Source organism: Nematostella vectensis, chromosome 5 (assembly GCF_932526225.1).
Source record: "Nematostella vectensis chromosome 5, jaNemVect1.1, whole genome shotgun sequence".
Lineage (NCBI taxonomy): Eukaryota > Metazoa > Cnidaria > Anthozoa > Actiniaria > Edwardsiidae > Nematostella > Nematostella vectensis.
In genome coordinates, this window is record NC_064038.1 from 10,311,388 (window position 1) to 10,339,215 (window position 27,828).

General features: G+C 43.6%; 1 protein-coding gene across 4 annotated transcripts; it reads left to right on the top strand.

The window, feature by feature from the left end:
- On the top strand, nt 1–27,345 carry LOC116610690 (coiled-coil domain-containing protein 171). Of its 4 annotated transcripts, XR_007308090.1 has the most exons (33): nt 1–315; nt 2,200–2,329; nt 2,420–2,496; nt 3,550–3,724; nt 3,794–3,906; nt 4,216–4,304; nt 4,804–4,844; nt 5,330–5,424; nt 5,894–5,986; nt 6,196–6,290; nt 6,384–6,588; nt 7,017–7,128; nt 7,426–7,532; nt 7,772–7,861; nt 7,960–8,121; nt 8,480–8,518; nt 8,884–9,051; nt 9,594–9,677; nt 10,007–10,111; nt 11,858–12,383; nt 12,956–13,138; nt 14,005–14,243; nt 14,953–15,168; nt 16,565–16,756; nt 17,957–18,102; nt 20,814–21,000; nt 21,403–21,609; nt 22,877–22,957; nt 23,603–23,722; nt 24,969–25,045; nt 25,218–25,310; nt 26,658–26,809; nt 26,876–27,345. XR_007308090.1 is itself a non-coding variant. In XM_048727770.1 (32 exons), exons 1-32 carry the CDS (start codon nt 142–144, stop codon nt 26,752–26,754), a joined length of 4,518 nt encoding a protein of 1,505 aa, XP_048583727.1. In that variant the 5' UTR covers nt 1–141; the 3' UTR covers nt 26,755–27,345. The 4 variants fall into 4 exon arrangements, 3 of the variants coding, with proteins under 3 accessions (XP_048583727.1, XP_048583728.1, XP_048583730.1); XM_048727770.1 differs by having other exon boundaries at nt 26,658–27,345; XM_048727771.1 differs by lacking the exon at nt 23,603–23,722 and having other exon boundaries at nt 26,658–27,345.
- Nucleotides 27,346–27,828: the final 483 nt, after the last annotated feature.

Below are 27,828 nucleotides of genomic sequence, written 5' to 3' on the forward strand. Positions count from 1 at the left end.
GTCTTGCCCATTTTACAATCTTCCCGCTCGTCCGTTACGCTTTGTTTTGAGTGGAATTTAACAATCTCCTCCAAAATCCGCGTGTTTTGAACCCGGAGTCCATTCCATAATGCCTCCATAGTCTGTATTAAGTCGTAGTTTATGACTATGGCTACAAGTGACTGGAGTTCTAGTTATAGCGAGGGGAGGTCGTCCCCTCGACGAGCGAATTCTTCATTCCGCTCCACTGTGGCCGTCTCTCCTATCCCCAATGGCAACGAAGACAACGATTCCCCGACAGATAGCGGAAAAAGCTCGCCGGTCCTTCCTCATAACGTGAGTAGTATACGCAGGATGTAAATTATAGAAATGACTTTTTATGAAAATTCATTAGCCGTCACACCACCTCGCATAGCTGCTAAACAACTAAACAAGTCTTCTAAAGGTTAATTGACCAAAGACACTTTTAAGCTTAGCGAGAGATAGGCCTACCGAATAAACAAACGTGCTGTTGGTTTATTAGAGGTGTAATCCGTATTAGTGTTGTGCCGTTAGATAGTTTGTACCGCAGAATTTTGATGAAATGAGGATTAGTATTTATATAAATGACAGATGCTTTCCTAGGGCAGGTGTATTAAAACGCATTGACAGCGACTCAAGAGAGCTCTGTCCCAAACACAAAAGCCATGAGATGGGAGGTTTACATTAATACATTATTACAACGTTTTGACTGATTTAAATATATCACTGCTTGAGTAAATCAGAAATCCACATTAAGCAGATACTCTGTCAAATAAAAAAAAAATGCAACTTGTGGAATTTTACTGTTGGGTTAAAGAAAAGAGCCCTTCTCTTTTGTAAAGATTCTATCCTGGTGCGCGTGTACTGGTAAATTTTGCTCGTGTAGTATCTTACGCTAGTGTCGAAAGTACAAGAGGTGATTTTACTAGCCTATTTACCTTACTGAAATAACAGCCGAAAATCTTCCCAAATAAAACACAGGGCAAACAGAAATGCCATTAATATACTAAGAATACACTGTCCGGGGGTTCTGCTAAAAACATTATGTATTTCACTTACGAAGGCGTCCACTTTCCATTGCCATTTTTACTCATAGAGAATTCAGAAGAGCTATCGTCCGCTCGCCACATTTTCATCATTAATTCCAACTTCTTGGGATCTGAATTCGATCAAATTCTACACCATAATCAAAAGGATTCTTTCAGGCTCTCCACGAGAAACGTCTGCATTTTGTGAAGCCATGCTTTTCTTTTCAAGATTTTGGTTCAAGAGATGTGTTCAAGAGATCACACACTAAAGCTAGCAAAGGCCTACTTTCTCATGGGTAGAATCGGGATTTTATTGTCAACTGATTCCAAAGTGATTCACACAATATAGCAACCAATCAAAACAGAGCTTGAGTGACTCCGCGTGGACCGTAGCCAATCGGTGAAGGGCTTGAGTAGTTCCAGAACATGCGCATAATTTTTATACACGCGCAAAATTTCTAAATGGGTCCCCTCCCCCAAACTTGATTTATCACTCACCATCAGGAGCAATATTTCCTGTGGGGGGACTGGTAATGCTGTCCAAGCGCTAAAGGAAATAACATAGCCTAAGTGTAGGGCTAGAAATAACAGTGAAACAACCCAGGAAGCAGGTCTAATAGTGTTTAAATAACAGACAACAGTAGATGTTTATTTTTATTGAACGTTCTAAAATTCAAATCTACAAAAAAAACATTTTTCTGGGATTTTGAGTGATTCACTGTAATCAGTTGAATCAGTCTGGATCCACCCCTGACAAAGGCAAATTGAGCATGTGCACGATATAGAATGTGTGCGAGGCGCCATCCGCTTGCTGGCATTATGGATCTAAATCACCCTATCCAATGAAAATTATTAGTATCAAGTGTATCATCTATAATCAATAGTCACAAATTTTTGCCAAATCAATTTTATTATTATATTAAATTTGATTATTTGAAATCTGATTATATTAAATTTTAACTGTCGCCCTTCGGCTACTGTCTTTGAGATGCCAACTCTCCGGCATAACACAGAGCCCTTTGACTTGAAAAGGGATGCCTGGTGAACACCTATTGCTCTCTTTGGTTTCCCCTTATCTTGATGGACCATAAACACCTGGAAAAATGGGGGATGATAGTATTTATTCACAAATGTATTAAGATTTAATTAGCTTTTCCTTTTTTTCTACCAGAGTACTATGAAGGATGAGACGGAGGCAGATCGTCAAGCTGAAATGGTCCGTGGTTACCAGGAAGAAATTCGCAAACTGTCCAGACAACTCCAGCAAATTCAGATGGGCCAGAGCCTAAGAGATGACAATGGTAGGCCAGTAACAAACAAACTTTTCTTGACATTTTATGTCACAATTTTAGTCATGTGGAATACTAGCACAATGAACATTGCTATCCTAGATGTGAATGAATTGAGGAGAAAGCTGGTGATGGCTGAGGAGGAACAAGCAGAGAAAACAAGAACTTTTAATGAAGAGGTGAGGATGATGGTGATGATGATGATGATGATGATGATTATGACCTTAAGAATAGCAATGAAACACTAGACATAAGAATGTGGAGAACTACCTGCCAAGGTGTAGCACTGCACATAATTTAATGCTCACATTGTCATGCTGCTTCTAGGAAGTTTTAAAAAGGTTTCTTTCTATTTTGTAATGCCTTTCCTGCCATATGTTGAAAGGTGATTGCTGTTATTTGCTATGCTGCAGTGGCTCCTGAACCTTTGTCCTGTTTTTTTAGTTTGTAGGTGAAGAAATTATAAAATTATTTTTAGTATTGTTGATGGCTCTAAAAAACTGTGATTTTTTTTTTCGTTTGAGTATTCTTTGCCATTATTTGAGTGGCACAGCTTGAATATTTCTAGTAAGAAGTGTCAAAATAGTAGGGGTTTATTGTTTGATACCTGACTTGTGCAAGTGATTTTGGGACTATTTATAATGGTAGAATTGAGAGATGCAGGTTGGTTGAAGAATTCCTACTTTGAAAACTCAAAATGTCTAGACCAACGCTCTACTGTGTGTTGTTCTGAGTTCATCTTTATTTGGCTTGATCGTCAATAGGGGACTTGCACTAAGAGATCACCTGGCTTTTTGGGTGGCAAATTCAAACCAAAATAATCACAGATTAGAAATCACTGCCCCTGTCACACCAGAGAACGACAGAAATTAAATACTTAAATAAAACTAAACCCTTTCTGAGTAAAAATTCTGTCTTTCTTCGTAAGCGCTAAATAAGTTGCTTTTTGTCGTTGTTATTTTGCCTCTAAAAGCCTAGTAAGCGCACGCTAGTTTGCTACCCAAACAGTCATGCGATCTCTTAGTACAAGTCCCCTATTCAATCTTTAAAATAGCAAAACTACTGCATGGTATTTTGGTGCGTAGAACTGACAGGTGTGTGGACTGAGTGTGCATAAAAATCAGAATCCACACAAAATCCATTCAGAATCTATGCATTTATTTTTTATAAAACGTTCAGTCTGTTCTGTATTCTTCAATTGACGCAAATCTAATATTGTTTTACATTTTCAGACTACAAAGCTTCATAGTCAGATTGCCAAAATGCGATCTGCAGTTGAGAGAGGCGAAGCTACCAGACAAAAGCTTGAATATGAACTGGCGCTGTCACACAAGGCCGCTAACCAGGAGAAAAGATCAGCCTCTGATCGGGAAAATCATCTGCAGAAAACTAATGCAAGTCTAAAAGGTACCCCAGTAATTGTCTCAAGAGCTTACAGAACTATTATACTAAAAAAACATTTATTTTTTGCCTTAGAGACAATTAGTGGCTTAAAAAAGCAAGTTGAGGAACTGGAAAATTCCTTGAACAGCAACAAGCAATCAAGCAAGAGTGAAGAAAAGAAATTCAAGCAAATCAACTCTGAGAAAGTAATAAATGATTATATGTAAAGTAATAGCTGCTTTGCTGTGCTTTTAAAGAGCATACATACATATGAACAATAAATTTGCCTTACTCAGTTATAATGGATCAACTGCTTATTCTCTACCAATTACAAAACATAGTGCTTTAGAACAGTTATGGATTATACTCTATAAAGTTTATACTCCATATTGCTGTGATCAAAAGTCCTTCCCTTCACCTCCCCAAGAACCACTCTTAAGATATTGGAACATGTGTTTTATTTGTGATGGCATTTTGAGGATGAGTTTGAGGACTACATATGTATTCTTCTGCAGGATAAAGTGATATTCCAGCTTCAACAAGACATAAAAGATCAGCACGAAGAGATCGGCCGGCTGCAGAAGTCGCTGCAAGAACAAAGCAGGTACTTTACCATTTCCGACACTACTATAACAGTCGAATGCATTGGGGTCTTGAACTTCTTTTTTTTTCAATAACAGTGAAGACTCTGACTATGACTTGTGTGCTTTGTACCCTTTTGGTACGCAATGGAACCTTGTCATACTTTGATAATGAAATGAAACAATGTTGATATGGTGATGAACATTTCAGATCTTGAAAACAGTAAGACATTCTGGAAAACAGTATCATCAAAAAGAAATTATTGGAAGTGCCAGTTAAAAGGCTATGATCTAATGATGCAGTACCGTACCTTCATTTTACAAGTCATTTCCCATCTCCTGGAAAACATGAAGTAAATAGAAATTATTGGGAGTACCAGTTAAAAGGCGATGGTCTAATGATGCAGTACTGTACTTTCATTTTGCAAGTCATTTCCCATCTCCTGAAAGGAATAAAGTAAAATCCATCTTCCAGTGTTAAATGTATTAAATAGATATATTAATTGCTTTCTGTACTTGCAGTGTGTGTAGTGAGCTACATGAAAAATGTGAAGCATTAGAAGGTAAAGCTAGAAAGAATATTAAGTAACACAACATAGCTGGGCCAAGTTGCTGGGCTTAATCCCCATCTAGTATTAAGCACTGATGATAGTAGACCTATTACATCATAGCTTGTCATGTTTATCTTCCTTGCTCTCACCTCTATGTTTGCAAGGCATTTTGGATTTTAAACTTAGCGTCTGATGTGTTGGTAGAGGCACTGACCTATTGGCCGCTGGCAAAGTGTAATATTTTTAAATATTGTTCTGAAACCTTGTAGAATTCGTTGTTTCATTACCACCGAGAATTCAAAGTCCATTTCTTTTTTGGGAATAGCATGTTGTTAATCTTTTACAACCTTTACCATTCAAAGTCGTTGTTTGTTTAGATTGTTAATTGCTTTACTCACTATTCTGAGAGGCAACAAGAATCCTTAATTCTTGGCAGTCCTTAACAGCAAATTATGCTATAAAGTCAACAATTTCTCAACAAATTTCTTTATATGTAGCTCAACGCTCAAGCCAAGGTGAAGCAATTCACAAGCAGATGAAGGAGCTTGAGTTCTCATCTGAGAGAGAGGACAGGATCAAACGAGAATTAGAGGTTTGGTGTTTTAAAATTCCAGGCACCCTCTAGAAAAAGATAATACCATTATACTTCCAGAATCTTTTACGTCTTACCTATTGCTCTTCCAATTTAAGGTATTGTCTTGTATTGGGAGTAAAAGATTTTAAAAGGCCAGTATCATGGTACTGCGCATGTCTGGAGTCAGTGTTTATTGTTGTAGGCTTTTAATTGTCTTCAAACACTTAAACTTTAACAATGCCTTGTTAAAATAATATGCAATATTTTATTGAAAACTATGTTTATTGACAGTTTGTGGTTATTTTCTTTGAATTTAATTCTGATATCAGAATTTGACTGGAATTCATTGTGTCTGGGCTGGACAGCTTTTGCAAACCATGACACTGCCTCTTTAAGAAAAGAAAAACTCTAAAGGATTCCATGGAACATCGTGATTACAACAGTCATGTTTGCAGTTCATTGATGATTATTCCTATTTATTTTGTAGCAATACCAAGAGAGAGTCAAGACATTGGAAGAGAGCATTGAAGCTGAGAGAGCAGCACATCTGGAGACTAAGTTCAACTCTGAAATCGTACAGGTACAGATATACTGTAGCACTGGAGTATGGGAAACAGTATTCATCATCATCAGCAGCGGTAGGCACTATTGCTATCGCCCCCATCCTAATTGTAACCTCCATTTCCAACAGCCTTATTATCATGCGTCTAGTTAGATGCTGCCAAAAATGGATAAATGGTGAATAATGACATATATTTTGATATTATATTTGTGCACTCGTATTGTCAGCTTCGTGTGCGAGATCTCGAAGGGGCACTGGAGGTTGAAAGATCTGCCGTGGAGGAAGCAAAGCATAACATGGATCTTCAGAGCAATCAGATCAGGTACAGTATGGCCAACAGGGAGTGGCTACGCTTGAGTATTGGTGCCAAGAGAGACCTTATTCTTACTAGAAGCACCCTCCCCCTATTATTTAGGGAACTTGAATCCTCGTGTGAGGAGGAAAGAGACAAAGTAAAAGCTGAGAAAGGCAAAGTGTCAGAGCTTGAGGAGCGACTATCGGCTGACCGCAAGGCGCTCCAGGCAGAGGTGGAGGAGAAGCAAAAGGTCATTACGACCATGTCTAAGCAGCTAGAAGTCCACCAGAAAAACTTTGAGGCACTTAAAGGAGAGTTGTCACAGGTAGGCTCATACAATCATGCCCAAGAAGCTAAAAGTCCACCAGAAAAACCAAGTCGTAATAGTTATAGAACAACCAGAGAAACTTCGAAAAGGGAAAGCGATCACAGGTAAGTTCATACACTCAGCCATATTACATGTCCATCACAGCTATTTCCAAATGACTGGAGGTTGACCAGTGACCCAATCTGACAAGCGCACACACAACTTTGTTTAAGTAGCTGGAATTCCAACTTGGATTTTGTGATTTCTCTCCAACAATCGAATACTCCTCACATAGAGTCAGTAGATTTACTCAAAGTGTTCAAAGAATAATGCGTTATTTATGACCTTCCATGTATAAATAACACTTTTTGAAAAGGCAAAACACGTCATGAGCTATAAACGGCTTTAATATTATGAGCCAATATTAGCTTTTTGAAATTCATTAGGCCCGCAAGCGCCAGATGCAGCTTGACACTACTTATGGTAGCAGCATGCGGGAGCTTGAGATGCTGCTCGAGAACTTCCAAGTGGAGAAACCAGCAGAGGGCACAAAGAAAGGTATAAAATGTCAATCAACGTACACGTAAACAAGCCCATCCCAATAGGAGACTTGCACCAAGAAGTCACATGACTTTTAGAGTGGTACACTCAAAATCAACAGAGAAATGGCTGCTCCTTTTATGCCAGAGAGTATCGACAAAATATAATCTTTAAATAGAAATAAGCCTATGTCTCGGCAATCTATCCCATCCCCCACCCCTCTTTATAGGATTCTGAATCTGCTGTTGGGTTGATGAGCTGACTTGCTTTTATTTTCCCCTACGTTGTTTATAGATTTTCCCCCTCCTTTCTCAGGTCAGCGCAAGGACAAGTCCAAGCCGCCTTCACCTGCCCTTGTGCTTGAGAACCTCCGACACACCATGCTGGACTACCAAAGCAGATGCTCCAACGCTACTGCTGAGGTACAGTATGTACAGTTGCTTCTCTTGTTAACGACCACTTGGGAAAATGTGATACCCTCACCCTTCAGTTTATACTATGAACTCTATCAAACTCCCTTGTAGAGCAAAAGAGATGCTCCATTGTAATTGAGAGGTGCATTATCAATCTGGTCGTCTTGCAATTTACTCAACCCTGATTTTTATGAGGTACTATGTTGTTTAACCCCTGATTTATTCTTGGTTCGATGCTGTTTTTGTAGCTGAGGCGGCATCGCCAGGTTGTGGAGAGTTTGTCTTCGGACTGCGAGAAGTACAAAGAGTTGGTGATGAGCAAGGACATAGCGATGAAGGTAACGTAACGCCATTCACACATAGATACTATAACCACGAAGGTAACGTAACATTGACTCCTTAGACTCCAATGCTCAAACGTCTGTGATATTTTCAGGAACTAGAGCAGTACTTAGGGAAGACCAACAAGGAGTTGTCTCAAACGAAGACTGAGGTCGCAGAGAAAGAGGCAGCGATTGCCTCACTTCGCGTTGACTTACAGAACAAGACCAAGCTATCAGAAGATGAAAACAAGAGGATACAAGACATTGAAGAAGAGGTAGAGAAGAACTCGCATAAACGTAACTACAGTACTGGCGATTATTTATTGATCCGTTAAAGCTCTATAACCACCCCTCCCAGTTTGTGGTTTTGTTGTTCATATTTCCCCAAATCCTCTCTACTTTAATTTACAGCGTGCCTCAATATGTCTAAAGGTAGTGGAAAGAGTGGCCCGAAAACGTTTTGCGTTCAATCCAAATTTTGAAACAGTCTAGTTTGAAATCTTTTTCAAAGTAACCACTATAATTCGTATCGTCGACTTAAACTTCGTAATCTGTGAAGCAATCCTGATACCTGTGTTTACATTTTGTTGCTAACATACTGATATAGAAATCGGAACACTGATTTGATTTCAGAACACCAAACTAAAAAGTGTATACAAGAGTGAAGAAGAGGTGAGTCGGATTGATACCTAGACAGGCGTGTTCCCAGGATTGGCCAAGCGGGGTGCGCAGTCATAGGTATCATATGGAAAAAGCATAGTATTTGAAGATTCCTTATAAAGAAATGACCCATTTTTCGTGCAACCTGCGCACTCCCCTGTGTACGCGCCTGCTAAAAGTAAGATGTTTTGGAATTCCTGTGGCGATTCAAACATCCACAGTGATGTGCAATAAATGCCACTCGTGGATCAACATTGCAATTCCTTCTTGTAAAACCCAGGATTCATGAACCTATCAACCAAGCCACTCTGTACCCCCTCCATCCTTGTTGTTCCTGTGTGCTCCAATTTAACCCCTTGTCTCACCTCTCATTCCAGTCCCGTCGGGGTTTCCTGCATACCCTGTACCAGCGCATGGTGACAGGCAAAGTGTACGTCAACTCTCCTGATGCCTCGCTGTACAGGTATTCCTGGACGGACATGAGCTCTATGGTATCAGAGCAGCTGGCGTCTCTGATGAGCGAATACAGTAGAACCACCGAAAGGGTACGTATATTCACATGGACACACCAAGTCTTTAACGTGGCGCATGCTCAATTGTTCATAGAATTTAACCGTTAAGCTAAGGATTTACGTGATTTGTATAATTCCTTTAATCTTGTATGTAAGGACGGCCGATATACATTGATATTGATATTCATAAAGTATTTCTGGAAAAGAACGACTTAAAAAAGCCTGCTGATAAATAGCATCGCGAAAATAGGTTACATTTCAAAACGAATTGTAATAATTGAGCTCCGTGGAGCCTTCACAGATAATATCAATAAATCGCAGATTTATATGACCTTTTGCAAAAGAATTTTGAACTATTTATGTTTTAGCCTATTGGAAACATATTGGGAATAACATTCGCGGAAAAAGCTTTGGCAGCATAGGTAGTCGTAAATTTTCTTTTATTCAATTTTGTTTTCTCATTTAATGTAGCTCATTAAGATGCTTCCACAGAAACGACGCAAGTTCGGTCAATACTATACTATTTTCGTGAGCCACTCATGCAATCGGTAGTTTGTGTTCATCTTTCTCGTTAGGTTGATCATTTGGAAGACGTGCTCGCAAACAAAGAAGAAGCCTTGAGGAACAGTCAGGACGCGCATGAGCAAACTGTGGCTAAGGTAACAGATTTCGACTGTTTAGACTTGAGCACAGCCAAGAAATCCAATCAGAAATCGCAAAAGTAACACCATGAATAGCGTAAACAGCGATAGATAAAACAGCTTCAAACAGAAGCGACAACAATACAACAGCAATCGACAGCAGCGCAAAAACAGCAGCATGAATAACATTAATAAAAGACAGCAACACAGCACAGTCAGTACTAAAATAAGACTTTTTCAACTATGTGTTTCAATGTTGCAAAGACAATACCCTGGTAATTAGCTTGCCTGTAAATGCCCTACTTTATCAATATGTAACTGGTATCCGCCTCGTCTTGGGTTTTCAGCTATCATCGGCAATCAAGGAGAGAGAGACATCATGGAAGAAACAGAAAGCAGAAATAGAGGAGCATTACAACAAAATCATCAACGACCTTCAAAACAGAACGAAGGTGAATGCTCTACTACACAATACAATAACAATAATCCTTGTTTTATCGTGGGTAGCATATTAACCGAATTCACAGTTTTCTAACATATGGCCCTCGGTTAGTAAGCACTGTCACTGGGGGTGGTCACTGCCAGAGGGTTTATTGCGTCCCCAGTGGCTCTTTTACGTCAATTCGGTTCAGGTTAGTGTCATGCAGCTCGAAGAGACGTGCCCTCCGGTTTAGTGTACTTATCCGAGGTGACTGGAAACACGGGAGAATAATTTCAACTCACTTGTGACACAAATTCGGACCAAGGCAGGAACCCGGAAAAATCCCCAGTCTAAGCCATGACTCAAACCTGGGCCACAGCGGTGAGAGGCCGACGCGCTAACACACTAGGCCACCCGTGCTTCCTCCAGCTAAACATAGCGTATTTAACCTTACCTTACGCTACCGTGACTCACCCTTTCCATACCTCAGTTTATCTATCCCTCACTTTAGTACCTTTCTAGCTAACATTACCTCACCATATCTCACCTTACCGACCTCACATCACCTCTGCTCACCTTGCCTCACCTCAGCTCATCTCGCCTCACCTTAACGACCTAACATCACCTTACGTTATCATACCTTACCTACCTCACATCACCTCACCTCATCTTACCTTATCTCACCTCGCCTCACCTTACCTACCTCACATCACCTTACCTTATCTCACCTCGCCTTACCTTACCTACCTCACCTCACCTTACCTTATCTCACCTCGCCTCACCTTACCGACCTCACATCACCTCTGCTCACCTTGCCTCACCTCAGCTCATCTCGCCTCACCTTAACGACCTAACATCACCTTACGTTATCATACCTTACCTACCTCACATCACCTCACCTCATCTTACCTTATCTCACCTCGCCTCACCTTACCTACCTCACATCACCTTACCTTATCTCACCTCGCCTTACCTTACCTACCTCACCTCACCTTACCTTATCTCACCTCGCCTCACCTTACCGACCTCACGTCACCTTACCTTATATCACCTCGCCTTACCTTACCGACCTCACCTCATCTTACCTTATCTCACCTCGCCTTACCTTACCGACCTCACATCACCTTACCTTATCTCACCTCGCCTCACCTTACCGACCTCACGTCACCTTACCTTATCTCACCTCGCCTCACCTTACCGACCTCACGTCACCTTACCTTATCTCACCTCGCCTTACCTTACCGACCTCACCTCATCTTACCTTATCTCACCTCGCCTTACCTTACCGACCTCACCTCATCTTACCTTATCTCACCTCGCCTTACCTTACCGACCTCACATCACCTTACCTTATCTCACCTCGCCTCACCTTACCGACCTCACGTCACCTTACCTTATCTCACCTCGCCTCACCTTACCGACCTCACGTCACCTTACCTTATCTCACCTCGCCTTACCTTACCGACCTCACATCACCTCACCTTACCTTATCTCACCTCGCCTTACCTTACCGACCTCACGTCACCTTACCTTATCTCACCTCGCCTCACCTTACCGACCTCACGTCACCTTACCTTATATCACCTCGCCTTACCTTACCGACCTCACCTCATCTTACCTTATCTCACCTCGCCTTACCTTACCGACCTCACGTCACCTTACCTTATCTCACCTCGCCTTACCTTACCGACCTAACATCCAGCCTCACCTAGGCCCGTGTCAAAATCTTTTGACTTCCCTTGCTAGCATGTTTAACCTTTACTTGGTTTTCTTCCAGAAAACACAGAATTTAGCCGATAAGGCATGGGAGAAAGTCCAAGAAACAGGTCACGTGAAGGAGACACTAGAACAGCGCAACACCAAGCTACTCCAAGCAGTAGAGAAGTACTCAAGACAAAACGCGTCCATGCTGGCTGCTTGTGCTCTCTTGGCAGGCTCTCTTTGGCCCGCCTATACAAGAATTCGAGCTCTGACATCACAACGAAATTTTCTTTCGGATTACGCTCGATCACTGGAATCCCTCAAACACATGGTCCGAAGCTTGAGCGACATGCTAACAAACGAACTTGACGAAGATACGAAAAGCGATTCCTCTCCCACCGGTTTCCGAGCGTTTTCCGATGGTCGTCGGCCAGTGCTCGTGTTTCGGTCGGGAGCGATTGCGGTTATCGCGGCTAATAGACTGCGGTATTTCGGGAGCACGAGTGCAAAGATGTTTGTGTCTGCGGAGTGTCCTGGGGAGATGGGTGGGCTATCTGTGGTGTTCGCTGGGGGAGTGCAGAGGTCAAAAACTCAGTTCAGAGGTAAGATAATTTTTCATAGTTCATAATTGAAAATACAACGGTTTAATAACAAGGAAACTTAAAAATAATCATCCACGATTGAAGTCTGATACTTTATTAATGATATTTTATTGAACGTTCCCCAGTTATTTGCTTGAATTAGCCAATGGAAGTAGATTCTTTGTGTGACTCGGAATCTATTGGATCCTCTCCTTAGTCCTTAGTATCAATCAACTACCCCTTCGCTATTTTTAGATTTGATAAAACAAAACTAAATTTTATATACAAAAAACACTCTTCGTAACCATTGTAGTCAGAAACTTTATAATTTGTCTTATATTTAATTTACCTGTGGGGACGAAGAAGCTCCACAGTTTTATGAAGTTGCCTGTTTCTCTGGTTTACCTGTGGTATTATCATTTGGAAATGGGTTTTTCGCATGTCGTTAATTATATGCTTTACTGCAGCCTTTTAAAAACTTGCCAAAAACTCACGCAAAAATTTAGAAAAGCTCTCATTAGCTTTCATTAGTAAGGTCCACTTTGCGCACGTGTTGTTACCTTAATTTTGATCTTTACTGAACAAATTTTCAGCTGTTGTGAGACGTGAAGTTTTCGCCTCTAGCAAGCCTTGCGCCACACCAGGAGCTATCGCGGCGCATGCGTGGTTCACAAGCGCCCAGCTTCAGGATCACTTAACCAGCTCATTGGCCGAGCTGCAGGAGACAATTGAAAGAAACACAGGCAGACCGCGTTCCCTCGATAGCGACGATCGTGGTAAGGAAAACGAAGAAAATCTTATCCAATAATAAAGATTACGGCGCATCGTGAGTGTGATTTGTAGGGTTAGGAAGCAACAACACATGACAAAAGCTTTTGTCTGCACTACCTTATATCATTTAAAGTGGACGACACGGGAGGGGCGGGAAGCACCCATGAGGTTTTCCGGGAAGTTATTCGGGCCATATTTCCGGGAAGTCATTCAAGTCATCTTTCAGGGAAGTCATTCAAGTCATCTTTCAGGGAAGTCATTCCAGTCATCTTTCAGGGAAGTCATTCGAGCCATATTTTCGGGAAGTCATTCAAGTAATTTTTACGGGAAGTCATTCAAGTATTTTTCCAGGAAGTCATTCGAGCCATATTTCCGGGAAGTCATTCAAGTCATCTTCCCGGGAAGTAATTCCAGTCATCTTTCTGGGAAGTCTTTCGAGCCATATTTTCCGGGAAATCAGCCCAGTCATCTTTCCGGGAAGTCATTCTAGTCATATTTTTCCGGGAAGTCACTCCAGTCATCTTTCCGGGAAGTCATTCTAGTCATTTTTTTCCGGGAAGTCATTCCAGTCATCTTCCGGGAAGTCATTCAAGCCATATTTCCGGGAAGTCATTCGAGTAATTTTTCAGGGAAGTCATTTGAGTCATTTACCTAATTTCTATATCTATTTATATATATTTCCCAAGTTTTTGTAAAGTAGGAAATAAAGGGTATGTAGAACCCTCTAAAAATTAAAATACAAGGCATTTATCAGACAAGAAATTTAGTAAAAAGCGAGTAGGGTCATAATATTTGTGGGAAGAAGTCGTCCAATTAAAGCCGGCGCCGTCTTTTCTGTTCTTGCCAATTCTTATGGAGTATGCTATTTTAGACACCAGCTTCTCTCCGTCAAGTCCGTCCTCAGTCTCCTCTCTTATCACGGCCGCAAGAAGCTCCTACTCCAAGCTCGTGTCCAGACTCCAGACTGAGTTCACGGCCACACAGAATGAGGAGGACCTGTGGCGAGACGGCTACGCAAGCTACCGCGGGGACCTGATGTTTATTCTGGGTCAAGGTCTACACAGGTTGCTCACGCAGATAGGGACGGCAACTCTGTATGCATCTTCACAGGTAAAGGTTGTTTGTTTTTTAAAGTGTAGATGTTCAAGGCTTGTTTGACCCAATTTACTGTCGTTGTATTGCGACACCGCATTTTCAAAACATCGATTTGCTTTTGTCTTTTTTTGGGATTTTTTATTCCGCCAGTCAAATTATTCTAAGCCAATCATATTCTTGCCATCTCTGGCCTAGTGCAGTTGACTGGCTTTCTGTCGCGACACTGTCTAGTTTTCGTCCAGAGGATAGCCAAGGAAGTGCACAAAGCGTGATTCTGATTGGCTCAGAATGGTTTTACTGACGGAACAGAAAACCAAAACAAATCGTGTTTTGAAAACGCGGGTCGCGATATAACAGATTCGACAGTACTTCACATGGGTCTGTTGGTATGGAAACGCACTGCTAAATTTAGATCAGTTGCTGTTAAGTGTGTGTGTGTGTGTTGCTGTTATGTATTATGCTACAGAACAGCGTTTCGCATTACTATCTTAAAAGGGGCCAATCACGCCGCTGTTTTACGCTTCCCGGAAATATCGAGTCACCCAAAACATCCATTTTTATCGGCTTTTTCAAAGGAGTGACAAATATATTTTCAATCAAATATCGTTAATGAAGTATCACAATAAGTCTCCTTGCAAATAGACCAGTTTTTTCTAATTATAAATGTTATAAATGATAGCAGAGGAATCTAATAAAAATCTATCTTTCTGTTTGATCACTGCAGCAGACCGTGGCTGGACTTCAGGGTCACATTCTAGGCTTCACCCAGCGCCTACACACGGCTGAGGTAGAGCGACGGTCATTACGCCTGGAGCTATCTCAAGCCAAACACGAGGCATCAGAACTAATGAATAACCAGGCGGGGAGCCAGGGCGAGATGAGGAGAATGCAGGAGGCATCACGGGGACTCGAGGACAAGATACAGAACATGAAAGAGCAGGTAGGAAGTCTTGCCTTATATGGTATCATGTACTCTATTTGGAAGAACGGTTGAGCAATGACAGATCTATAGTATATTGAAAGAACAGGTTCATACCTTACATGGTATCATCTTTCCGTTATAACAAATAGTTAGTAAATAGGTTGTATATAACTTCCACCAGTTTTAATGGTGCGGAAGGCACAAGAGAGCTAGGCTTCAAGTTATGTGCCTTCGTTTGTGTATGGTTAGCACTAAGGGTCGTCACTGGCAAAGGTTTTATTGCGTCCCCAGTGGTTCTTTAACGTCTTTTCGAATCAGTTTAGTGTTTTGCACTGTGAATAGACCATTTAATGTTTTTAACCGAAAAGATGGGAAACACAGGATAAATATATTGAGTCAAGACTTGAACTCGAAAAAATCTGGTACACACACACTAGGCAACCCTCGCAACACACTAGGCCCCCCTTGCCAATACACTAGGCCACCCTTGCTAACACACTAGGCCACCCTTGCTAACACACTAGGCCACCCTTGCTAACACACTAGGCCACCCTTGCTAACACACTAGGCCACCCTTGCTAACACACTAGGCCACCCTTGCTAACACACTAGGCAACCCTTGCTAACACACTAGGCCACCCTTGCTAACACACTAGGCCACCCTTGCTAGCACACTAGGCCACCCTTGCTAACACACTAGGCCACCCTTGCTAACACACTAGGCCACCCTTGCTAGCACACTAGGCCACCCTTGCTAGCCCACTAGGCCACTCTTGCTAACACACTAGGCCACCCTTGCTAGCACACTAGGCCAACCTTGCTAACACACTAGGCCACCCTTGCTAGCCCACTAGGCCACCCTTGCTAGCACACTAGGCCACCCTTGCTAGCACACTAGGCCACCCTTGCTAGCACACTAGGCCAACCTTGCTAACACACTAGGCCAACCTTGCTAACACACTAGGCCACCCTTGCTAACACACTAGGCCACCCTTGCTAGCACACTAGGCCACCCTTGCTAGCACACTAGGCCACCCTTGCTAGCCCACTAGGCCACCCTTGCTAACACACTAGGCCACCCTTGCTAGCACACTAGGCCACCCTTGCTAACACACTAGGCCACCCTTGCTAACACACTAGGCCACCCTTGCTAACACACTAGGCCACCCTTGCTAGCCCACTAGGCCACCCTTGCTAGCACACTAGGCCACCCTTGCTAGCACACTAGGCCACCCTTGCTAACACACTAGGCCACCTTTGCTAACACACTAGGCCACCCTTGCTAACACACTAGGCCATCCTTGCTAGCCCACTAGGCCACCCTTGCTAGCACACTAGGCCACCCTTGCTAGCCCACTAGGCCACCCATGCTCTCACGTGCTGAATATGTCTTCGTAATGTTTCCTTATTTCAGATGCTGTCTATGGTGCCTGTTGCCCGGTTCGAAAGCGTCTGTGAGGAGCTGAACAATGCATTAAAACGAGAGCAGCAAGCGCAGGCCCTGTTGAACGAACAGACTACTCAGATGCAGGAGATTGGCGCCCGACTCGAAATGCACTCCACGCAAGGAGAGGAAAAGGATGCGACGCTCGGCGAGGCTGTCCGGGTAAGCAAAGTGAATCCCATGTGACCGTTAAGTAATGCCCATAATAGCGAGGGACCATTAGGCGAGGCTGTCCGCGTAAGCAAAGGGAATCAAATGTGACCGTTAAGTAGTGTCCATAATAGCGAGGGACCATTAGGCGAGGCTGTCCGGGTAAGCAAAGGGAATCCCATGTGACCGTTAAGTAGTGTCCATAATAGCGAGGGACCATTAGGCGAGGCTGTCCGGGTAAGCAAAGGAAATCCCATGTGACCGTTAAGTAGTGTCCATGATAGCGAGGGACCATTAGGCGAGGCTGTCCGGGTAAACAAAGGGAATCCCATGTGACCGTTAAGTAGTGTCCGTAATAGTGAGGGACCATTAGGCGAGGCTGTCCAGGTAAGCAAAGGGAATCCCATGTGACCGTTAAGTAGTGTCCATAATAGCGAGGGACCATTAGGCGAGGCTGTCCGGGTAAGCAAAGGGAATCCCATGTAACCGTTATGTAGCGAGGGTCATTCACTTCTTTGTATCTCAGTTTTGTCGGGGATTTTATCCCTGTCCGAAATAGCGCGGTGTCCGTAATAAGGAGGTGTCCTTAAGGCGAGAGTTGTAGAAAGCTGTTCAATCTATTATGGTGTTGGTTCTATTTATTGTAGCAGTGGTAATTTCAGTAGACTTGGTGATGAAAGTGGTGGTAGTGGCAAAGATAACAATGTGGTATTGGTGATAGTGATGTTGATGAAGATAATTGAAGTCTTCTGTGCGCCCCAACTACCAATGAACATTAAGGACTGATTTAATGTTCTTTGTCTGGCCCAAACCAGGCTGAGCGGGAGTTATGACTTTAGCCTACAATAAGGATGTTGTCCGTAGGGTCTAAGCGAGGCTAAGATGGAGTTTCTGTAAGCCTACAATAAGGACTGATTTAATATTGTCCGTAGGGTCTAAGCGAGGCTAAGATGGAGTAACGACTTTAGCCTTCGATAAGGACAGATTTAATGTTGTCCGTGGGGTCTAAGCAAGGCTAAGATGGAGTTGCGACTTTAGCCTTCAATAAGGACAGTTTAAATGTTGTCCGTAGGGTCTAAGCGAGGCTAAGATGAAGTTGCGATTTTAGCCTTCAATAAGGACTGTTTAAATGTTGTCCATACGGTCTAAGCGAGGCTGGAGGAAGTTAAGACTTTAGCCTTCAATAAGGACTGATTTAATGTTTGTCCGTAGGGTCTAAGCGAGGCTAAGATGGAGTTACGAAGACAGGAGCACGCCCTCAGGCAAATGACCAAACAGATGAACCAGCTTGAGGCCGACAAGAGATCTTTGATGGATCGCGTGTCCAGTGCTGACAAGACCATGACGTCTACCGCTAGGTGAGAGAACACAGGTAGCCCATGCTCAAGGCGAGTGTACAAGATTAAGCAGAGTTTGTATGATAATAAAATGGTCCACAGGTAGCTCATGCTCAAGGCGAGTGTACAAGATTTAGCAGAATTTGTATAAGAATAAAATGGTCCACAGGTAGCTCATGCTCAAGGGGAGTGTACAAGATTTAGCAGAATTTGTATAAGAATAAAATGGTCCACAGGTAGCCCATGCTCGAAGCGAGTGTACAAGATTTAACAGAATTTGTATAAAAATACGATAGTCTTACCTTACATAAAAAAACTTGTTCGGGCTTGCAGTGCTTTGAGATCCGCAAAGACGCTGGGTCTCGAGCGTGAGGGTGCCTAGAATCTATATTCTCTGAGTCATTACCAATTGTGATGTCAATGGTCACCTTTAGGTCACCCTGTTATTAGTTTAAGATCCGGCACAACCTATAGCGTGTGTTGCTATATTTAATTGCTTGACTGTTGACCACCCTATCATCATTATCCTTCGGCCTCGGCCGAGATGTCTCGTACAACAGTTTGCCACACTTGGCAATCGGCCATGGCAGATGGCAGGTTCTGCTGCGGGATCCCCGTGTCCCTTAATATAGTGGCAGGGAAGGTCAGCTTGCGTTGGCGTCGGGGCGTCGGCCGGGGTTCCACAGGATTAGATCTTGCCCGATTTCGTCCTGCTCGAAATCAGTGTCCGGCGAAAGTTTGTTTCCTTTGCATGACTATAGTGGACATTTTTGGGGGAGGTCGTTGTAGAGTGGGAGTACCAGTGAATTCCCTGGACTTGGCAGAGTATGTTGGTATAGTTCCCTGGACTAGGCAGGGTATGTTGGTATAGTTCCCTGGACTAGGCAGAGTATGTTGGTATAGTTCCCTGGACTAGGCAGGGTATGTTGGTATAGTTCTCTGGACTAGGCAGGGTATGTTGGTATAGTTCCCTGGACTAGGCAGGGTATGTTGGTATAGTTCCCTGGACTAGGCAGGGTATGTTGGTATAGTTCCCTGGACTAGGCAGGGTATGTTGGTATAGTTCCCTGGACTAGGCAGGTAATGTTGGTATAGTTCCCTGGACTAGGCAGGGTAGGTTGGTATAGTTCCCTGGACTAGGCAGGGTATGTTGGTATAGTTCCCTGGACTAGGCAGGGTATGTTGGTATAGTTCCCTGGACTAGGCAGAGTATGTTGGTATAGTTCCCTGGACTAGGCAGGGTATGTTGGTATAGTTCTCTGGACTAGGCAGGGTATGTTGGTATAGTTCCCTGGACTAGGCAGGGTATGTTGGTATAGTTCCCTGGACTAGGCAGGGTATGTTGGTATAGTTCCCTGGACTAGGCAGGGTATGTTGGTATAGTTCCCTGGACTAGGCAGGTAATGTTGGTATAGTTCCCTGGACTAGGCAGGGTATGTTGGTATAGTTCCCTGGACTAGGCAGGGTATGTTGGTATAGTTCCCTGGACTAGGCAGGGTATGTTGGTATAGTTCCCTGGACTAGGCAGGGTATGTTGGTACAGTTCCCTGGACTAGGCAGGGTATGTTGGTATAGTTCCCTGGACTAGGCAGGGTATGTTGGTATAGTTCCCTGGACTAGGCAGGGTAGGTTGGTATAGTTCCCTGGACTAGGCAGGGTATGTTGGTATAGTTCCCTGGACTAGGCAGGGTATGTTGGTATAGTTCCCTGGACTAGGCAGAGTATGTTGGTATAGTTCCCTGGACTAGGCAGGGTATGTTGGTATAGTTCCCTGGACTAGGCAGGGTATGTTGGTATAGTTCCCTGGACTAGGCAGGGTATGTTGGTATAGTTCCCTGGACTAGGCAGGGTATGTTGGTATAGTTCTCTGGACTAGGCAGGGTATGTTGGTATAGTTCCCTGGACTAGGCAGGGTATGTTGGTATAGTTCCCTGGACTAGGCAGGGTATGTTGGTATAGTTCCCTGGACTAGGCAGGGTATGTTGGTATAGTTCCCTGGACTAGGCAGGGTATGTTGGTATAGTTCCCTGGACTAGGCAGGGTATGTTGGTATAGTTCCCTGGACTAGGCAGGGTATGTTGGTATAGTTCCCTGGACTAGGCAGGGTATGTTGGTATAGTTCCCTGGACTAGGCAGGGTATGTTGGTATAGTTCCCTGGACTAGGCAGGGTATGTTGGTATAGTTCCCTGGACTAGGCAGGGTATGTTGGTATAGTTCCCTGGACTAGGCAGGGTATGTTGGTACAGTTCCCTGGACTAGGCAGGGTATGTTGGTATAGTTCCCTGGACTAGGCAGGGTATGTTGGTATAGTTCCCTGGACTAGGCAGGGTATGTTGGTATAGTTCCCTGGACTAGGCAGGGTATGTTGGTATAGTTCCCTGGACTAGGCAGGGTATGTTGGTATAGTTCCCTGGACTAGGCAGGTAATGTTGGTATAGTTCCCTGGACTAGGCAGGGTAGGTTGGTATAGTTCCCTGGACTAGGCAGGGTAGGTTGGTATAGTTCCCGTCAAGTTGTTGCTGCTGTTGTGACGCGAGGGCCCAGGTCTCGGCCCCGTAGAGAAGAAAAAGGCGAAGTTTCAGGTTAATGTTAAGTTCTGAGCGCCATATCCTGTCGAGGGAATTGCAGGCTTTCCACCCTATAACTCATTGTGCAATGCAACAGGAATGAACAAAACGATTGATTAATGATTAATTATTAATTAAAAGGCTATGTGTATGCCCCCTTGCAGAGAAAAGGAAGCGTTGCTGTCGTACTTGAACACGGTCGAGCGAGTCCTGGAGCAGAGCAAAGAGCAGCTAAGGCTATCCCATGGTGCAGTGGGAGCGCTAGACCTGGCACTACCGCAGCTGATGTTGCCAGATGAGAGACTGGGATTTGATGAGCTCAATCTGAGTCCTGAGCTTCTTGCAATAAGGGTACGCTTTGTGCAGTTAACGTTAGAAATAGTCTAAAAGCAACTGAGCAAAAATTGTGAAAGAGCTTAAATACCCTGCTTCCGACTCGTGTAACAAATGTTTTACTGTCCTTTACTGACTTTATACTATACAGAAAGATCTGCCATATAAAAAGCGCGGACCAGGTCTAAGTCTTTATATTCCCGCTCCATTTACGTCGATTCTAAAGAGACTCTTTTTCTTTCTTATCCAATATTGATTGAAAACAAAAACCTAGTTGTAGCCTGCAATGCCGGTGTTTACCCGGTGCTTTTATAGCGAAAAACCAGCCTCGAGCGACCCGTGGCCGCCATCTCAAAATCCAAGCTAACAAGCTAGTTGTGGCTAGGACTTTTCAAAACTTCATCCTAGTCGTCTTTCCAGAATGTAGTGCAAGCCTTCATGGAGGCACAAGAGGTCGCCCTGGACCAGATCTCCTCCCTCGAGGGTGAGCGCCAGCAGACGTTGTCCCGCCTTGCCACCATGGACGAGGATCTCGCATCTCACAAGGCGCACATCAAGAGCTTGAAGAGAGAGCTTGCAGCAGCATGCAGGCGACAGATGAGCGAAGACGGCATGAGTGAAGTATTGGTGAGTTGACAGCGCGCATGCGTAACTAGGACTTGCATGCAGGCGACAGATGAGCGAAGACGGCATGAGTGAAGTATTGGTGAGTTGACAGCGCGCATGCGTAACTAGGACTTGCATGCAGGCGACAGATGAGCGAAGACGGCATGAGTGACGTATTGGTGAGTTCACAGTGCGCATGCGTAACTTGGACTTGCATGCAGGCGACAGATGAGCGAAGACGGCATGAGTGAAGTATTGGTGAGTTGACAGCGCGCATGCGTAACTAGGACTTGCATGCAGGCGACAGATGAGCGAAGACGGAATGAGTGACGTATTGGTGAGTTGACAGCGCGCATGCGTAACTAGGACTTGCATGCAGGCGACAGATGAGCGAAGACGGAATGAGTGACGTATTGGTGAGTTGACAGCGCGCATGCGTAACTAGGACTTATATGTAGGCGACTGATGAGCGAAGACAGATGAGTGACGTATTGGTGAGTTCACAGTGCGCATGCGTAACTAGGACTTATATGTAGGCGACTGATGAGCGAAGACGGAATGAGTGACGTATTGGTGAGTTCACAGTGCGCATGCGTAACTAGGACTTGCATGCAGGCGACTGATGAGCGAAGACGGCATGAGTGAAGTATTGGTGAGTTGACAGCGCGCATGCGTAACTAGGACTTGCATGCAGGCGACTGATGAGCGAAGACAGATGAGTGACGTATTGGTGAGTTGACAGCGCGCATGCGTAACTAGGACTTGCATGCAGGCGACAGATGAGCGAAGACGGAATGAGTGACGTATTGGTGAGTTGACAGCGCGCATGCGTAACTAGGACTTGCATGCAGGCGACTGATGAGCGAAGACGGATGAGTGACGTATTGGTGAGTTGACAGCGCGCATGCGTAACTAGGACTTGCATGTAGGCGACTGATGAGCGAAGACGGATGAGTGAAGACGGATGAGTGTCTTTAATGGCGCAGAAAAGGACAGTTTATGACATATATTTTGTTACAGAAGATTGGAAGAGCAGCGAAGGATTGAAAAGCAAACATCACACTAAAAGATCTTTATTTCTTACACTTCATGAAGCACATAATGTAAATCCATCCGTGATATATAGGTGGTCCAAGGAATAGCCTCTGGGGGACGCCCGCCCATCTCTTTTATCGAAATTTTTATTAATAATAAGCAGAAATGTAGGAAGACCCATAGGTGAACAATGAATCTGAACTCTTTGTGACGTATTTTACCTAAAGAAGTTGAGCGAGTTTGTGTTAAATAGCAGCGGAAAGGGGGCAACGAGAAGTGCAGGAAGACTGAGACAGGCGAGGATAAAGAGATAGACAGTATCATGCGGCAATTGGTAGGTGGGTAGAGATCGTAGTGCTACACGAGAGGCGACATTGAGCTGTAGGCATAAGGTTTGATAGTCCTGATGTAATTGGCGTCCTTAGTGTCCAAGCTAAACAGCGTTTTGAATACTCAAAGTATATAGCACCCACGGACGGATCTAACCAGGGGAGGGGGGGGGATTGAACTATAACATCGATCAAATGCACACCAATTAAGGTGGTATAGGGGCATGCATCCACAAGAAGGAAATAATTTATTATCCTAAGTTGTCCCAACATTTTTCGCAACCGTAATTTCGCAACAATTGTTACAACCATAAAACATACGGTGAAAGAAGCAGAGTCGTAAGGTACTTACTCTGCGTGTGAAAATTAGCGCGAAGAAGACGCGAGCGTAGAAGGAAGGAGCAGGGCTGTTCTTCGTTCTCCCTCTTTCGTTTTACTTTCGCACTCGGGTAAGATTTTGTCTCCGGTTCCTTCTCCATTCCCGTCACCTTCTCTAGTGAATTAAATGAGTGTGACTGCATTTTGTAAATCAAGATAGCTTACAAATATAGTATTTCTCTTTGTTTTAACGTTTCGGTTTTGACGGAAGAGAGGTGACCTAGCTTAGTACTGTCGTTAAGATAAATCTCTCTTTTATTATCATTTGTTAGTCCGACATACCCGAATTCTTCAAAGAGAAAGGTATCCCTTACTGGGACAGGAAAAGTCCGCCGGCAGAGTTTGTAGCACTGCAATCTACCAAGATATGCAGTTCATCAGATAGCCTAGAGGTAGGCAGAGAAGAGAAAGTAAAAAGTGTTATTAACATATAGACGTTATCCTTGGATATAAAAAAAAATTCCCGGGCTGGGACTCCATAAAAGCAGACGGGGGTGATTATCCTATCTGGGTATGGAAATAGTTCTTACAACTGCTCTATTCATTAGTGGTTGTTCAAAGATTTTTCGACTCTGCTATCCCTTGGGGATTCTCACGTATAGTGGTCCCAAATTCTCGAAACTTACAAGTCACATCGGCGCTTCATATACTTCAGGCTAATTAACCCTTGGGTTTAAAAATTGCTTCGGCCATGCCCAAAGTAATATCTCTTATTGGTAAGAATTGCTTTTGAACACACCCAAAGTGCTATTCCTTAGTGTCAAATCGGCTTTTGCCCTCGTCTGTTTTTATGGGACTCTTAGCCCTTGGGCCCTCAGACCCTGTTATGGGACTCTTAGTAGGGTGTCACAGAAAACGTCATTGGAAAGCCTTTCACACCAATGGTACCAAGAGGAAGGCAGGAGAGGAAGAAAAGATGTGCGTATCATTTTAAATAGGGTAGAGTTCATCTCGGGTAAAATGAAGGAATATTTTTTGTTATAGAAACCTTTTAACTTGAACGACTAAGCAACTGAAGTCCGCGTCGCCTTGTAAACCCCCTACAAACAGCACAAAGGGAATTTTGGCGAACATATTTTCAGCACCTCTTAGCATGGTGTATAAACACTTTGTCTTTTGTATCTTTGTAATCTTTGTTTATCGCGAGTAGCATATTTAACCGAATATACAGTTTTCTAATATATGACCCTCGGTTAGAAAGCACTGTCACTAGGGGTGGTCACTGCCAGAGGGTTTATTGCGTCCCCAGTGGTTCTTAAAGGTTCTTAAAGGGCATCTTAAAGAAACGGGACCTCAGGTTTGGTGTCCTTATCCGAAGAAGACTGGAAACACGGGAGAATAACTTCAACTATAACACAAATTCGAATCAAGGCAGGAACCCGGAAAAAATCCCCAGTCTAAGTCAGGACTCAAACCTGGGCCACAGCGGTGAGAGGCCGACGCGCTAACACACTAGGCCACCCGTGCTTCCACTATCATTGCTTATGGGCCGCAGTGGTAGAACTGTTTGCTCGGGGCGTAACCCAAAGAGGCTCTTTGCATTCTTGTAATCTTATTGTGGAAAAGATACAATTTTTTATGGAACCAATATTTTGGCTGTTGTGTTTTATTGAGGTGAATGCGATTGGTTGTTCTTAGGAAGCTTTCCCTACACGTGATTCATCCAGCAGACGTCTTGTCGAAGACAGCTATCGAGGGGACTTTATTCCTCTTTCGTAAGTGCCAACAAAGCTTTTGTCATTTTTGCCACTACGCACGTGCAGTATGAAACATGGTATTCGTGTGTCCTTATTTTTGGATGATTCTTAACCTTTGCCTCTTTCTATAAGCGTTCAGTGTTTAACAAGTTAATATAATAATTAACCTTATTGCTGGGTTTCCCTACAGGGCACACCGTGACTCGAGCGCGTCCTTCCGGCCTTCTCCATCATCCACGTCCGGCCCGTCAGATGATGGGCGCTTGAGGGCAAGCTATGCAAGGTGAGACATTTGTGGTATTGGTGGTGGTAACAGTGGTGGTGTTGGTGGTGGTAATGGTAATGGTGGTGGTGTTGATGGTGTTGGTGTTGATGGTGGTAATGGTAATGGTGGTGGTAATGGTGGTGGTGGTGGTGATGGTGTTGGTGTTGGTGGTGGAAATGGTAATGGTGGTGGTGGTGGCGGTGGTGGTGGTGGCGGTGGTGGTGGTGATGGTGATGGTAATGGTGGTGGTGATGGTGTTGGTGTTGGTGGTGGAAATGGTAATGGTGGTGGTAATGGTAATGGTGGTGGTAAGGGTGGTGGTGTTGGTGGTGGTGATGGTAGTGGTGTTGGTGGTAGTTTTGATGGTGGTAAAGGTGGTAATAATGGTGGTGGTGTTGGTGGGGGTAATGTTGTTGTTGGTGGTGGTAATGGTGGTGATGATGGTGGTGTTTATGACTGTGAGGATGATTGTGCTGGTGTTGTTGCTGGTTGTGTTAGTATTGGTGGTGGTCCTGGTATTATGGCGGTGTTGGTGGTGGTAATGGTGGTGTTGGTGGTGGTAGTGGTGGTCTTGGTATTATTGTGGTGTTGGTGGTGGTAATGGTGGTCTTGGTATTATGTGGTGTTAGTAGTGGTAATGGTGGTCTTGGTATTATTTCGGTGTTGTTGGTGGTAATGGTGGTCTTGGAATTGTGGTGGTGTTGGTGGTGGTAATGGTGGTCTTGGTATTATGTCGGTGTTGTTGGTGGTAATGGTGGTCTTGGAATTGTGGTGGTGTTGGTGGTGGTAATGGTGGTCTTGGTATTATGTGGTGTTGGTGGTGGTAATGGTGGTCTTGGTATTATGTCGGTGTTGTCGATGGTAATGGTGGTGGTGGTAATGGTGGTCTTGGAATTGTGTTTGTGTTGGTGGTGGTAATGGTGGTCTTGTTATTATGTGGTGTTGGTGGTGGTAATTATTTGTCTTGGTATTATGTGGTGTTGGTGGTGGTAATGGTTGTATTGGAATTGTAATGGTGTTGGTGGTGGTAATGGTGGTCTTGGAATTGTGTGGTGTTGGTGGTGGTAATGGTGGTGCTGGTTTTATGGTGATGTTGGTGGCTATGACGGTGAGGATGACGGTGGTGGTGTTATTGCTTGTTGTGGTGATGGTGGTGGTGTTATTGCTTGTTGTGGTGATGTTAGTGACAGTAATGGTGGAGTGGTGATGGTAGTTGGGTACGGGTTTATGAAAATATTAAAAAAAATTGGTTTTGGTAATGATAATAGTGATGTTGATGATAGTAATGGCGGTGATGGTGATGATGATGATAATAATGATTAATGAAAAAGAGAATTGATGTAACTTTTCCTTTATTCGTTCTAGTCCAAAAAGACGAAGCTCTTCGAAATCATATCGCAAGCAAGGCAAACAACTCGGCCAAGAGTTCTCCAAGTTTCTTGGTTCAAATGGTGAATATTAATATTCACAAGGCAAGCAACTCGGGAAAGAGTTGTCCAAGTTCCTTGGCTCAAATGGTGAATATTAATATTCACAAGGCAAGCAACTCGGGAAAGAGTTGTCCAAGTTCCTTGGCTCAAATGGATAAGATTCACCTCCAGTACCCAAAACGTGTCACTAGCACAAGTCATCAACTATAAGAACATATTCGAGCAAGTTATCAATGGATATCATAGCAACCTTACGAGTCATCGGCTATTTTTCAAATGTCTCGCCATCGAGGATACGGGGCGGGTCGAAAGTCAAAGCAGTGGCGGTCCCACGGAGAAGGGGGGAGGGGGAACTCCTCCCTCTCATCTGACATGAATTTCAATTAAGAAGAGTGCATGAGAACTGTTGTTTTATATATATAGGCACCTCCCTCCCCTTGTGTTTCGGGTGGTGCCCATAGTCAGAGTTTTTGTAATAAAGCTATCATATTCTTGTATGTGTAACTTATTTTATATATATTTCTTATATTATATGGAAAGCAAAACTATTGTACAATCTCATTGCAATTAATAAAAATAGAATATTTGAAGTTGCCATATGTCTTCAGAAGTAAACGTAAAAATGTTTGCTCCTTTCTCTTGTTGTTGTTACTGTTGTTGTTGTTATTGTTGTTGTTGTGTCTTCTTTGTGATATATAAGGTCAGACCATTTGATGTCTCGGAGGCGGAGATTAGTGATATTTGTTCCTGCTCAACATGTTTTCACGTCAAGTTTAGCTGCTCACCTTTTCTTTCTTTGTTTTTTTGGGACTCGGTTCGGTATGTTCGATTTTTTTTTCCAAATATCGCCATTGCCCCCTTTAGATATTAAAGTAGTCGGTCCCTAATAATAAGGCTATCAAACTCTTGCTAGGAAAGGGAATGGAACAGGAAGATTAAACGCCCGTGGAATACCGGATATATACCAGAGACGTAAGCAGGCGTGGGTTCCCACGCGCATTCTTTGTGACACGATTTTCTAAATAAACCCAAAGAGCTAGCAGGCTAATAAGCAGGTGAAAAGATCGTAGCTTTGCAGTCAGCTTATAAGCATTTTAAAAATGCTT